Below are 15,455 nucleotides of genomic sequence, written 5' to 3' on the forward strand. Positions count from 1 at the left end.
TCAGTCCCATAAAGCATCCCTGTGCTTTTTTACAAGCAGCCAGGAGAAGTGAGGGCAGTAGCAGGAGTAGCAGTCACAGCTTCATTTATATACCGTTTCATACTACCTGAGCAGTCTCTAAGTGGTTTACAACTGTAAGTTCATTGCCCCCCCCCCAACAAGCTGGGTACTCATTTGAGCGACCTGGAAAGGATGCAAGCCTGAGTTGAGCTTGAGCCCTTGGCTGGGATTGAACTCACAACCTTATGCTTTGTGAGCCATCGGCTGCAGTACAGGCCATTTAACCCCTGCACCACCAGACTAGGACCTCCAGAGAGATTTCTGGCCCATACAGCCTCCCTGTGCTTATTTACAAGCAGCCAGGGGAGGTCAAGGCAGGTAGACCTGGATTACAGATCCATTTCCCCTCAGAGACCACCACCTCAGCAGAGCCTTGCCCACCACCCACTATGGGCTCCCCTTTGAAACGCGCCCCACTGCTCCGTGCCTTCCTTCCGCCACCCCAGCAGCAGCAACAGCAGCAGCTCCTGCCCATGTCCTCAGTGTGCGCCCTGGAGCCCAAGGCTGAGCTGCCCCCCGTCTGCCCACGGCCCCCCTCCACCCCTCACTCACTCTCCGCTCTACCGGGCCCCACCAAATGGCCCCTCATGGGCAGCCTCCTGGACATCCTCTGGAAAGGAGGCCTCAAGAGACAACACGAAACCCTGGTAAGTAACCCAACAATGCCACCCGGGGAGAAAGGAGACCCTTTGGGATTTCAATTCCCAGAATCCCCCTCCCCCATACTGGGAATTGTGATCCAAAGGGATCCCTTTGGTCCAGCTCTGCAAGGGATCCTAAGGTTTGTGGATGGGTTTCAGGGGATGCTTTTGAAGCCACTGTGGATGCATGTTACAAACTTGCATCTGAGGAAGTCAACTTCTACGAAAGCTCATGTTACCAACTTGTTTCTTTCAGTGAGTCTCAAAGGTGCTACAAAATCTCTCTCGATATATACCAATTCTACAGATTAACATAGCTGTATCTTTGAATTTGGTCCTCTCGGTGTTGTTGTCGTCCCACTCTATTCTGCTCTGGTCAGGCCCCACCTGGAGTATTGTGTCCAGTTCTGGGCACCACAATTTGAAAAGGATGTTGAGAAACTGGAGCGTGTCCAAAGAAGGGTGACCAAAATGGTGAAGGGTCTGGAAACCATGTCCTATGAGGAGCGACTTAGGAAGCTGGGGATGTTTAGCTTGGAGAAGAGAAGGTTAAGAGGTGATATGATAACCCTCTTTAAAAACTTGAAGCGATGACATATTGAGGAGGGAGCAAGTTTATTTTCTGCTGCTCCAGAGAACAGGACCCGAAGCAATGGATGCAAGCTACAGCAAAAGAGATTCCACCTCAACATTAGGAAGAACTTCCTCACAGTAAGGGCTGTTCGACAGTGGAAGAAACTCCCTCAGAGTGTAGTGGAGTCTCCCGCCTTAGAGGTCTTTAAACAGAGGCTGGATGGCCATCTGTCGGGATGTTTTGATTTAGATTTCCTGCATGGCAGGGGGTTGGACTGGATGTCCCTTGTGGTCTCTTTCAACTCTATGATTCTATGATTCTACTACTACTACTAGTAGTAGTAGTGGTAGTATTTTATTCTCTTATATCCCACCTTTCTTCCAATGTAGGGACTCAAGGCGGTGAACAGCAAATTTAAAGCAATACAATTTAAAAACAGTATAACAATATTAGATTACATAAATATAAAATTCGAAAAAGCAAACAATTTTAAAAGTTGAAAATAAAGTTTAAAAAACAATTTTAAAAGCTGAAGTTTTGGACTTCAGATCCCAGAATCACCAGCTAGCTTGGCCAACATTCTGGAATTATGGGAGCTAAAGTCCAAAACATCTGGAAGAGCAAAGTTTGGGAACCACTGAGTGGACAGAAGATCATTTATCTGCCATGGCTCGATCCTATGGAATCCTATGGATTTGTAGTTTGGTGAGGCACCAGTACTCTGGCAGAGAGTGTGAAAGACCTGTGTTATTGTTGTAGTTGCCATGTGCCTTCAAGTCATACCCAATGTACGGCAACCCTAAGTCAAAATTAGCATGGGTTTTTCTTGGCAAGATTGTTTCAGAGAAGGTTTGCTACTGCCTTCCCCTGAGGCTGAGAGAATGTGATTTGCCCAAGGTCACAAAACCTACAGATCTCAGGATCCCATAGGATGGAGCTACAGCACTTAAAAGTGGTGTCAAGCTGCGTCATTTCTACAGTGCAGATGCATCCTAGTCAGGAGGAGGTCACAGGTTCAATCATGGCCATTACTCCATTTAAAAGGTCTGGAAAACCTCTTTGGGGTGCTCCGATGCAGATCTATGGTCTGAGTAGCATAGCAAGTAAATATCTATACCACTTACTAATGTACAAAGTGTAAGCTAATTGCCTCCAACAAGCTGGGTACTCATTTTAGTGACCCCAGGCTGAGTTGACCCAGAGCTCCTGGCTGCTTTTGAACTCACAACCATGTGGTTTGTGAGTGAGTGGCTGCAGTACAGGCATTTAACCACTGTGCCACCAGGGCTCTTAAGTAAGCATCAATAAGTCAACTTCATGTTCCTAAAGAAGGGGACCTTTTATTTTGAGATGAGGAAATCATAAGAGTTGGGAGGAATCTCCAATATCATGAAATCTGGCCCTTTGCAATGGCAGCCCTGACCAGTGGTCATCCATGTGCCTTGTGCTGCAAAACCTCTTGATATGAGCCAGACTTGTCATCATCGCTGTCCAAGACACTCCATTTAAATATGACATTTAAATAAGATATTTTGCCCCATCGCATTTTGAACCCTTGGAGTCCTTTTCAGGTCTGTAGTTCTGTGATTCCATTTAGGTATGCATTCCTGCATTGACAGGGGTTTGGACTAGATCAATGCTCTTCAAAGTAGTGGTCCTTGAACCACTGCTAATCCCTGATCCCAATGACTGGTGGTCCCTGGTAAATTTTCAGGAAATAAATTTTAAAAAGCAATTGTAGCCAATGGCCATAAATATAGTGTCAGTCTCTGGCACACTGGAAAAAATAATTGGCAGTCTCGCAAATGAGATAGCCCAAGAAACACTAGACTAGATGACCCATGGTTTCCCTTCCCATTCTACTATTTGATAAGTCTATAACTCGGGTTGTGCCTTTGGAGCAGCAGCGTGGGAAATGAATTTACTCCATCCATTCTATGTACAAGGCATGTGCATTCGAATCATTTGTAGAAGTCAGAGGGGATGCTGAATTGCAAATGTATAAACTATAGTGCTGAACTGCAAATATATAGACTTGCAGCATTAACATCCCTTAACTCTGCAAGAGAAATAGGCATGCTAATCTCTCTGAACAAGTGGAACTACTCTGATTCAGAACATAGGCAAAACTCTGGCAACACACGTATATTGGTGCTCATCCCTGACCTTCCTTTTCTTCTCCCTTATGCTGTAGGCAGATTACCACCGCAAGTTTGGCAAGATCTTCAGAATGAAGCTAGGCGCTTTTGACTCTGTACACATTGGTGCACCCTGCTTGCTTGAGGCTCTCTACAGGAAAGAGAGTGCCTACCCACAGCGTCTAGAGATCAAGCCCTGGAAAGCTTACCGGGATTACCGTAAAGAGGGCTACGGGCTCCTTATCCTGTGAGTAAGGAGAGATGCAGGCATAGCTGGTGATGGAAATTGTGGATGTTGGAAGAAAGGGTGACACACATTGCTTTATGCTGATATTCCTAGGCATCCCAAAACTATTTCTGACAAGATTGACCTGCTGCTGCACTGTAGATTTAGAAAAAAACATATTTCTGGACTATAGCTCTCAGAATACAGCTCATCAACTGGGGATTCTGGAACTTGTAGTCCACAAGGTAACTTTCCAGCAGGTGCCCTGGTGGCACGGTGGTTAAATGCTGGTACTGCAATCACACAGTTGTGAGTTTGATCCCAGGGCTCCAAGGTTGGCTCAGTCTTCCATCCTTTTGTAGGTTGCTAAAATGAGTACCCAGTTTGTTGGGGGCAATTGGCTTACAGATTGTAAACTGCTTAGAGAGTGATGAGTTCACTATTAAGTGGTATAGAAATGTAAATGCTATTGCTATTGCTAACAGTGGTTTTCTTAGGCTTTCAAATCCAATTTTTTAAAAAGCTACTCTCAGCCAAAACAAATTCAGTGCTCTTTTTGCAGCTAAAAACTATAGTGCCACATAATTTAGTCTCTTGTACTTATTATTATTATTAACATTTATTTATAGAGTGCTGTAAAGTTTGCACAGTTCTTTACATTTGTTTAACGCAGTAAACATTCTCCTTTAATTCTTTCCATTTTTATTTCACATAGGGAAGGGAAAGACTGGCAGAGAGTAAGAAGTGCATTTCAGAAGAAATTAATGAAGCCCACAGAAATTGTCAAACTTGATGCCAAAATCAATGAGGTGATAGCATAATGATTTGTGTTTAATGTCTACATCTTTGTAAAAAAGATTTTATGATAAAAAATATCATAAAATCTGATATTGATTTGATAAAGATATAGAAATTATGGAAGGATTGCATTGCCTAGTTAGATGAGCCAGTGTGTTTTGAGCACTGAACTATGTATGACTCTAGACATGGATTTGAATCCCTGCTCAGCGATGGAAACCTATCGGGTGACCTTGAACAAGTCACACACTCTTAGCCTCAAAGACAAACGCACTGTGAACAAATCTTGCCAAGAAAACCCTGTGAGAGGTTCACCAGTCGGAAATGACTTGAAGGCACACAACAAAAAATTACCTAGACAGACCGCTTCAGAAAGTGATGAGTTGAGAAATTATCCCTGCAGCCCTCTAAATGCTATTGAACTGCAACTTTCAGCATACCTAGACAGTATAACCAAGGGTTATGCAGGCAGTTGCAGTCTAACAACTTCTGAAGAATTGCATAATTCCCACCTCTGTATTTGAGGCTCTTTGTAACTGAAGGATTTGGGACTAAGGGCCGAACTGAGTGTGCCACAATTTTCCATTTTGTTTGATTTTTATAAAATGTAGATTAAGTGGGGACTGACATAGGCTACTGGGGAAATGTTTACTCCCACCAGTGGTCCCAATTGAAAATGCTCCTTCCTCTGATTGACATCAGTGGGAGTTTTCTTGCATAGTGGCATCAGGGATGTAGCCAAGGGGTGGGGGGGGGGGTCCATGGGGTCCACCCCCATTCAGTTAGATACAATGAATGGTGTGCGCTGCTGCGCCACCATGCCCAAGCCCCATTATAATGGTGGCACTTAGTCTGGATCCCCCCCTTCCCAAAATCCTGGCTACGTCCCTGGTGGCATCTCACATGTCCCTGAGAGCATTATATGTGGAGCTAGTGAGTTAGCAAGTGATGTGACAGTCAGAATGATGTGACAATACCTGACTGGCCTGCAAAACCATAAATAATAACAACCTGGATTTTTGTGTAAATCTTAGCCATTACTCTTGCTCAATAAAACACCTTTTTAAAATTAAGTGGAACATAAGAGGTGCACAGGATTAGACCTAAAACCCATTTTCTGCAGCATTCCACCAATCAGATATTCATAGGAAATCCATAAGCAGGTTGTTGTTGTTGTGTGTCTTCAATTCATGTCTGACTTACATTGACCTAAGGTGAACCTATCATGGGGTTTTCTTGGCAAGATTTGTTCAGAGGAGGTTTGCCATTGCCTTCCCCTGGGACTGAGAGAATGTGTCATGTTCAAGGTTGCCTAGTGGATTTCATGGCCGAGCTGGGAATTGAACCCTGGTTACCAGGGTCACAGTTCAACACTCAAACCATTCTGTCACATTGGTTCTCCCAAAAGCAGGACATAAATGCAATAAAAGCCTCTGGCCCAAACTCCTAGTCACTAATATTAACGGAACCTTATTTTCTGGGAATTTGTGTAATCTTATTCTAGAGGCATGCAAGTTAACATACTGTGGTAGCAGATAGTTACATACTATGTGAGCACATTTACCTTTTTATCTGTTCTGACTCTCCCACCACTCAGCTTCTTTGGATGACCCCATGTAGAGCTATTGCGTGTCAACCTTATGCATTTTCTCCACACCATGCCTAATTTTATATACCTCTGTCATGCTCCTATTACTCTAAACTAAAGAACCAATAGGAGAATTATTTAACACCCTGATCCTTTGGGCTGACCTTTCCTGAGTCAACAGTATCTTTTTTTTTTTCTCCAAAATTTATTTGAGATGAGAAAAACTTTACACAGTATTGCAAATGTCAAATTTGTATACAGGCATGATGATATTCACAGTTTTATTTTAATTTCATTTCATTTCCCAACGAATATATACCTGTGTTGCAGATAGTATAATTCTCTCTCTCTCTCTCTCTCTCTGTGTGTGTGTGTGTGTGTGCAATGTATGTTTCAAATTTTTACCAATATTTGGAATTAATTCCTTTTGTAGGTCCTAGCAGATTTCATGAAACAAATGGACATTCTTTGTAACCAGAATGGAAAAATAGAAGATTTATATTCTGAACTGAACAAATGGTCATTTGAAAGTAAGTTTGCTTTTAAGTCGCAACCTGGCATGGTTGGTTCTTTATTCCCCATTGCATGCAGATTCTTACACCTAGGCCTCATCCTCATAAAGGGAAACCATGGCTGTGGACTCTCCAGCCAAATGCACACCTTTTGGAGGTATGCACAGTAGACATGTCAACAACAGACAGCAAGGCTGGTGGGTGCAATCCTGCTCCATCTGCATGTGTTTGAATACCCTATGGGGCACATTACAATACAAAAAGGCAAGAAGTAGGTTTACCATGATTTAGCATTATGTAAGAGATAAACTAGCAGGCAGGCCTAGCCTACAGGAAAGAAAATAAGGCACTTACCTCATGCGGCAAATACTGCGGTAAGAGTGGCAGCCCTTCAATTATTTTGCTTGAGTTCCTTTGTTATTCCTCATTATTGGAATACAAATCTGTGTGTTTCACATGGCCTGTCTTGCTTTCAGAGACTGGAGGGACTACTGTCCAGTTTCTAGCACAGAAATAAAAATTCAACTGTCAGTTCACTTTGCTCCTGAAAATGAATTGTTCTGTCTTGCTGCCTTATTGTTTGCCTCAGGCAGTGAAGTACCTTAGACTAGCCCTGCCATTGCAGCTGGGTTTATTCTTATTATCACTTGTCACTCTTGGTCCTTCATTTGCATTCTCTCTCAGCTAGATATAATCCTATTCATTTCTTGGAACAAGGATGAGGGGCTAAAGATTATTTATTTATTCATTCATTCATCGCTTCAGTCATGAAGTGCCATGTACCCTGAAGGCAGTACTACATCAGAATATTCTCTCTTTCTTTTAATAATAGGTATTTGTCTGGTGCTATATGGGAAAAGGTTTGGACTTCTGCAGCAGGATGTAGGAGATGAAGGCTTGAATTTCATCAAGGCTGTGAAAACGGTATAAATGGATATTTCACTCTGTAAACAAGTTAGCCATGATAGGAGGTTGTCTTATCTTGAATTAGGCCAATAATTCAGTTTTTTCTGCACTGACTGACTGTGGTAACTCTATAGAGTGAGTCAACCCTACTGGTGATTTTGCCTGAAATGCAAGTTGTCTGCCACTGAGCTATACAGAAACAGCGATTTAGAAAGCAGGAATTATGGTCATAATCCACAGATATTTTGTTTGCATTTTGTATCCCATGAAAGGACCATTAACCAGAAAGTCACCACCACAGCACCCATTGGTTGGAAATTTTATGGGCAATTAGAGAATAATTGCTACAAAGTTGTTGGGCATTGTCCAGATCACTGACCTCCAAAAGGTGCCATTCCCTGTTGCATTCCACCATTGGTTTTGCATTTAGGTGGAATAGCTTCCTCCCTTCCTCCCTACTTTAATAGAAGGAGCTTCCGCTTGCTTACAGTATGTGTTCACTGTTGATGTTTACTTGGTAAACTGAAGCCTAAGCTAAGCTTTTGGATTCTAAGGACTATGGTTTGTTTGACCCAGACCTACTGAGCTGTGCATTGGTATCTATTTTTTAAAATCTTTTTCTATTGTTTACTTTATAACTGTTCAGGTTGTTTTAGTTTCCATCTGAGATATGTAGATAGACAGAATGTAAATATTTTAATAGACAAACCAATAAGAAATAAGGTAATGCTTCTCTGTTACCATCAAAATGTTTGATTCCTTTTCTGCTCTCTTCTGCCTATTGTAGATCATGTTTGATTTTAATAATGTAGTTTATTTGTTCACTACATATTACAGATGATGAGTACCTTTGGGAAGATGATGGTGACTCCTGTTGAGCTCCATAAAAGTCTGAATACTAAAGTCTGGCAGGCTCACACAAAGGCATGGGACAATATCTTTAAGACAGGTAAGTGGACACAACTAAGGGCAGTGACTATCTCCAATGCAATAAGGTATTTTTATTTTAAATTTGACAGCTTCTTAATATTATGAAAGTGGCCAGTATGAACAAAAAGAAAATTGAACAAGAGCAATGTAATAGAAATATACAATTGTCACCCATTAACATTGCAGGTTTTTTGCTTGCTCATCACTGTCTTCTTTTCCTTCCACAGTCAAATGTTCAATTGACAGCAGGCTGAAGAAGCACTCAGCCAACCCCTCTGAAGATTTTCTCTGTGACATTTATTTTGGGAGTCAGCTTTCAAAGAAGGAGCTGTATGCTGCTATTACGGAGCTCCAAATCGCTGGCGTTGAAACGGTAAATACAAAGTCGTTTACCTCTTGAATTCAGAAAGAGCATTTCTCTGGCCAACAGACAATTTACCCACAATGCTAGTCTTTCCATTTTGATTGACTCTAATTCTTCCTTTCCTACTTTCAGTGATCATTACCACTGTATATTGGTCAGCAGATTCTAACCTTGCCACAAAACTGCCCTGCCCACTATATTTGGAAAAAAAATATTCTTCTCTGTATGTATCACTGTATTTGTGTAGAGGGAGAAACTTTGACATTCCAAATGTTTTTTGTGAACAACTCCAACAATTCTTTATCATTGGCCAAACTGGTGGGGCTGATGACTGCTGTTGTGCAAAAGATCTGGTGAGCCAAAAGCTTCCCCAGACCAGACTTATTTGGGACTGAATTCTGCTTCTCATTACTTTCGTCATTGACAGTCTATACTAATGGCACTTGTGGGGTTTTGGCACTGAAATTCAATGGTGTTCAATGAGTTGGGTTTTTTGATTGATTGATTGATTGATTGATTGATTGATTGATTGATTTGATCATTGGCAAGAAGTAGGAATCCCACATGACTGCTGATAGCTTTGACCAGGATAATAACATCCATATCTTTACCCAAGGCTGCTGGCATGAAGGCAGGTTAGTGTCAGTTGGGGGTTCTGTGGAGAATATTGTATCCAGCAGTGGCATGATGGTAAATTTGGAAGTGCAGAGGTCCATTATGATAGTTCCCATAGCCACAAAACCCCAAGGAGAACCTCAAAATCATACTCCAAGGAAAGCCTCAAAATGTAGGCAGTTTGATCCAGAGCCAATTGTATCAATTTCCATTTGGAGATGAAATTTCCAGAGGGTTTTTTGTTTGTTTGTTTTTGGTAAAGCTTATGGGTTTTAACTGTTCATTCAAGACCAAGCCACTCCTGAATATTTTGCATTGCAACATAAATAGTTCTCAATAGTATGACAGTGAGAAAACCTATTCCCTCACCACCTTCCACTCACTGGAGATTGAAGTTCTCATCATCTGCAGCTAATATGCAGAAGCTGCTTTCCAACCTTGAAGACAGCTGCCTTTCAACATCTGTTGGGTCTCTTGCTGGGACATCTGTAAAGTTGCAACTTTTGATTCTAGTGCTGAAACTTTGTTGCTTCCAAGTGTCTTCTGTTCTTCTATGAATCATCATGTATTCCTAGGCTAAGGCAAAGCTTTGTTTTATAATAAACAGGCTGTTGTGAATATATATAACATATACTGTCTTTTTTTTTTTTAATGAAATACATTTGGCTCCTTTCTCATGGTAATATAGTGAGTGAGCCCAGAGTGGCCTCAATAACTGTCTGCTACTGTTCCAGACTGCCAACAGTTTACTTTGGGCTCTCTACAACATCTCATGCAACCCGGATGTCCAGGCAAAACTGTATGAAGAAATACAGAGTGTGGTCCCAGATGGTGACGACCCAAATGCTGAACATCTAAAGAAAATGCCCTATTTAAAGGCATGCCTGAAAGAATCTATGAGGTAAAATTGCTTCACCTATTGGAAAATAAGTAGTTTGCAGTAGGCGAAAAGTTGTTTTCAGGTGGACTTTGATTGTTCAAATGAACTCTTCCATCTGAAGAGAGACATAAATGCAAAGGTGTCCAGCTCTGCTCTTTCATGGTCAGATCCTACTTTGAAACAGGATGGCTTAGAGGTTCTTTTACTTCTAGAAAGCCAGCTTACTTCCAGAACTTAGAAACTTCCCTTCTAAAGTTTTTTGTAGGTTTTTCGGGCTATGTGGTGAAAGGTCAGGAATAAACTCTTCCAGAACATGGCCACATAGCCCCAAAAACTCACAAAAACTATGGATGCCAGCCATGAAAGCCTTCAACTTCACATTCCCTTTTAAAAACTAATTTTTCATGGTATTATTATCACACAACCCCAGCAGTTACTTACCATTATCAATATGATTTTTAAAAGAAAGAAAGAAAGAAAGAAAGAAAGAAAGAAAGAAAGAAAGGCTATTCTGTCTCCGGAAAGTAAATAAATTAGTCCCTTTTAGTCAGTTTAAAAATACAGGAATCTTACTAGCTGCTGGCCTATAATGCAAAATAGTCTCTTCATCTACTTGTCTCAATACCCAGAACATAGCATGAGACAGTAGCACAAGCCAGTACTTTAATATTTTGATATTCCTCTTCTACCACTGAGGCCACAGCCCCCATAACTATAAAAGTAACTGAAAGCTATCATTAAAATGTGAAAGCAGTAAAATTCTTCCTTATTATGCTATAGTCATAATGTAACATTTTGTAAAAAAAGACTTTGTTTTTCTTCCTGTTTCGATATAGGTTAACACCATCTGTGCCATTTACAACTCGGACCCTTGACAAAGAAACGGTTCTCGGAAATTATGCTCTTCCTAAAGGGGTGAGTGTATTATTATTCACAACAGAAACAAATTTTTGATGTCTGTATTCTTATTCCTAATTGCACTTACTGATGCAATAATTCTGTAATTCTCAGAAAGACAACTGTGGGTCCACACATTTTGTGTGTCTGGGCTGTCATTTGATCAATTCATTGCCTGACTGACTTTAAGCAGCCTTATCATAATGTTCACAGCATTCCAGCTTTGCAAATGCTTTCAAAGATGTCAGTCTCCACACAGATCATATCAGTCCATAACAGTACCCTGGGAATTTTCTTTGCACTGGGCCTTCAGCAGACACTGCTTAGGCTGTATGAAGCGGTATATAAATGAAGCTTGTTTTTGTTTGCTTGGGTCAGCTGGCTCCACAATTTGGGTCAATTTGATTTAATTTTTGAGAGGAAAGATACCTGAGCTAAATCTGGTGAGAAAAACATCCATTTCCATTGCTACCTCTTTTCCTGGCATGATTACAGCATATCTAGTGCTGACAGACTGAACTTCAATCAGTACAACTTTCCCCAGCATGAGAATGTAGTAAAGAGGAGAGCATCTAAAGCTGAATTTTTGGTTGATCTGCTGCTGTTAAAGACACAAGTGTTTTACCAAAGATAGATGGCTAGCTAGATCGAGAGAGAGAGAGAGAGGCATTTATGAAGTACTTCCACCTAATCTTGGATTGTGTGAGGCTAATTACAGTTATTCAGTGATGGAGAGAGAAGACTTTGCACATGGTTATAGATACTGATTTTGGCAGTGTAACTGTGACATGCCAAAAAATGTGAAAGCTGGCACTGAAAATGAGTTACAGGCTAAGGTCTGTTGTTGATCTTGAAATCAGCTTAAACGCCATTTGACCTACACTGTGTCTTGTTTATTAGAAAGCATTCTTAGCCCTTAAAAACATTGGTAAGAAAGAAAATATTCTGTTTTTTCCCTCCCCCAAATGACTTCTGAAGGGAATTTTAATGGCAAGATCAAGCCTGCACCTGCTCCCCCACCCCACAGAAATAAATCCCAACTCAGAACTTGTTTGGGGATTTGCTGAATAATCTTGTGCCTCTTGGCTCTTACTCACTGCCGTTTTTTCTTGCCTGTGAAGCATGACAGCCTTTAATGCAACATCACAGTTCAGGTTCAGAGAAAACAGCTTTTCCTTGATCTGAAGCCCTGTCTTCCATTAGCAAAATACAACCTGCCATTCCATCTTTACAGATTGTACCCAGTTGACCTCTTCCTTCCCTGTGCAATTTTTTTGGTGTTTATAGACAGTGTTGATGATCAACAGTCATGCTCTGGGATGCAATGAAGAATACTTCAGTGACTGGACTCAATTTAAGCCAGAGCGTTGGCTCCAGAAGAACATCAATCCCTTTGCTCATGTTCCATTTGGCATTGGGAAGAGGATGTGCATTGGACGCCGCTTGGCAGAGTTGCAGCTTCAGTTAGCTCTCTCTTGGGTAAGATTGTCATGACATTATTTTCCTCCCTTGATTTTGTTTATTAAATAATCATAGTTCTCAGTTGGAAAAGGAAACTAATTCTGTGTGTGTGTGTGTGTGTGTGTGTGTGTGTGTGTGTGTGTGTACCTTCAGGTTTCCTGTTGATTTAGGGCAACCCTATGAGCTTCATAGAGTTTTCTTAAGCAAGGTATATTCAGAGATAGTTTACTATTACCTTCCTCTGAAATACAGCCAACAGCACCTGATATTCCTTGGTTGTTCCCCATCCAAGTACTAACCAGGGTTGACCTTGCTGAGCTTCCAAGAACAGACTGGATCTGGTGTCTTCAGGGTATTTGTGCTCTTAATTTTTATACTTGCCACTTAGCTACTTTTTTCACACATGATGGAATGTGATCTGACTCAGTTCAGTATAAAGAAGGTTAAGAGGTGATATGATAGCCCTAGTTAAATATTTGAAGGGATGTCATATTCAAGAGGGAGCAAGCTTGTTTTCTGCTGCTCCAGAGAACAGGACCCGGAATAACAGATGCAAGCTGCAGGAAAAGAGATTCCACCTCAACATTAGGAGGAACTTCCTGACAGTAAGGGCTGTTCAACAGTGGAACAAACTCCCTCAGAGTGTAGTGGAGTCTCCTTCTTTGGAGGTCTTTAAACAGAGGCTGGATGGCCATCTGTCGGGGATGCTTTGATTGAGATTTCCTGCATGGCAGGGGGTTGGACTGGATGGCCCTTGTGGTCTCTTCCAACTCTACGATTCTATGATTCTATGTAATAATGATTACTGGGTGGGATGTCTATTTAGGGAGCTGCAAAATAAGGGGATATGCAGGGATGGGCAAAATGTGGCCCCTGGGCTGCATGTGGTCCCAGAGGCCACTCTTGAGTCCCCAAAATGAAAACTTTCTATTTTACTAAAAAATTAAAAACAGTAAATAAACAGAAGGTGAGGGGTAGTTCTTTGGGGTTCCTCAGGGGTCCAGTGTACCCCCCAGCTTTGCCAGTTGCCCTGTCCTGGTTCAGTGTAACAAGGTTGAGTACCGCAATTCTTAAGCTTGTATGCTTTCACCATCTTTGCCAGGACCACAAGAAGGAATTTGGAAGCCAAAATATAGCAGTTTCTAGTACCCTTCAGTTGCAGCCCTCTGTAGTGCCCCAAAAAACATGCTCCAGAGGCCTTCCCAACAAACCTAAGGGCACTACAGTGTGACTCATTTATTCTGGGGAAAGCAGTATATAATCCAGTGGAAGTATATCATTGGGACCTGGCTTTTTCCTTCCAGTGTACATTAATCACAGTTTGACATATTGTCTAAACTATTGTTAATTTTAACTGTGGTTAGTAGAAACAAGCCAGCTTGAAACCATGATTTACGAAACTGTCTAATCATAGTTAGGGTTAACTATAGTTTAAGAATACAGAGATAGCACAAAATTGTCAGAAGCTCTTTCCTGCCCCCCCCCCCAATTGCTGTGTTCCTCCTCACTTGAAGAACCATGTGTTTAATTTCCTCTATTGTTTGAACAAAGAGGATGTTCAGCCTGCTGTACTTTTATTTGATTGAACAGTCATTACTAAGTAGCAAGGCTCAGCATTGACCCTGAAACTGATTTTGAGGGTCAATGCAGTGATTCCAAGGATTACCCTTGGCTCATACTAAGCCATGATTACAAGTTGAGGAAGTTCAAATGAAGTCCTTTTCAGTGGGACTTATTATGGCAAGATTGTGAGGCCGTGTTTTTAATTCTTAATCTTTGCTTTACAGCTTGTACGGAAGTATCAGATAGTAGCAACAGATGACAAACCAGTAGAAACCCTGCATTTGGGAATCCTTATCCCCAACAGAGAACTTCCCATTGCATTCAGGAGACGTTAAGGTAAAGAGAAACAGGATTCTGTGACTGCACTGATCCCAGAAAATGCCAATCTAACTTAGTTTCCAGCCCATAGGTGTATAGGTATTCTTGCACTACAGCTTCCACTTTAATATAAAGTTCTACCTGCATATTTGTACAAAAGGTCCAGAAGAATGGTGTCTGCTAACTAGCCAACAGTACAAGAGAGCTCTCCCAGAATTCCCTGGCAAGTTACCAGACATTTTGGTTGATGTGGAACTACTCTCAGGTTGTGTCAGGCAGCCATTGTGCAACCTGGGAGAAATCACTGCACAACAAGGTACTAGATGAATACTTGTGCAATGTAAGAAATAGTACTTATACTAGTATTACCCACATTAATACTAGCATAATTCATCAAGAAGATTCCAGCCTTTATCACTGTTTACTGCATCAGTGCAATCCCAGTGATGGGAATGGGAGGAAGGTTTTTTTTTTCCCCCTTTAAAAGTGGATGATTGGAAAACTATTTGGTCTCATTCTTAATTGGATTGTTTGGATCTGAAACTATTTTTGAGTCACCTTTCTGGCAGAAGCAAGATCAGTTACTATTTTAACCAATAAATCAGTTTCATGCATAGTCATTATAATGTTTTCAGAACTTCAGAATGAATAAATGTTATCTTTTTCCTGTCCAGATACTTCTGAAGAAAACAGCTGACTGCTGACTGCTGCTTTTTGTGCAGACAATATTCTTGATGGCTGGAGCCCAAACTACTAGGCAGTGGGTGTGCTGATGCCAAGGCAAGAACAATGGACATCCAAAGCTAGCTTTGACCTTGCTTAAGGGACAAATCTATCAAACTGTGCTTAGCACACACTCTAAAAGCTATAATGAAAGGAGAAACAGACCCTGCCTTTATTATAGAGACATGGAATAGAAGGGTGACAGATCTAAACAGACTGGCAGAGTGCAATGGATCTTTTCATGCAGCCTTGGCAAAAATC

At 41.3% G+C, this 15,455-nt stretch overlaps 1 protein-coding gene across 1 annotated transcript; it reads left to right on the forward strand.

The window, feature by feature from the left end:
* The first annotated feature begins 210 nt into the window (after nt 1-210).
* On the forward strand, nt 211-15,222 carry CYP24A1 (cytochrome P450 family 24 subfamily A member 1). The gene is made up of 12 exons (XM_089518499.1): nt 211-707; nt 3,470-3,660; nt 4,355-4,448; nt 6,459-6,555; nt 7,370-7,461; nt 8,281-8,392; nt 8,601-8,746; nt 10,087-10,253; nt 11,069-11,147; nt 12,417-12,608; nt 14,378-14,489; nt 15,146-15,222. The coding sequence occupies exons 1-11, from the start codon at nt 450-452 to the stop codon at nt 14,486-14,488; spliced, it is 1,539 nt and encodes a 512-aa protein (XP_089374625.1). The 5' UTR covers nt 211-449; the 3' UTR covers nt 14,489; nt 15,146-15,222.
* The last annotated feature ends 233 nt before the right edge of the window (nt 15,223-15,455 follow it).

Source organism: Sceloporus occidentalis, unplaced genomic scaffold (assembly GCF_023333645.1).
Source record: "Sceloporus occidentalis isolate IW3139 unplaced genomic scaffold, rSceOcc1.0.p SCAF_3, whole genome shotgun sequence".
NCBI lineage: Eukaryota > Metazoa > Chordata > Lepidosauria > Squamata > Phrynosomatidae > Sceloporus > Sceloporus occidentalis.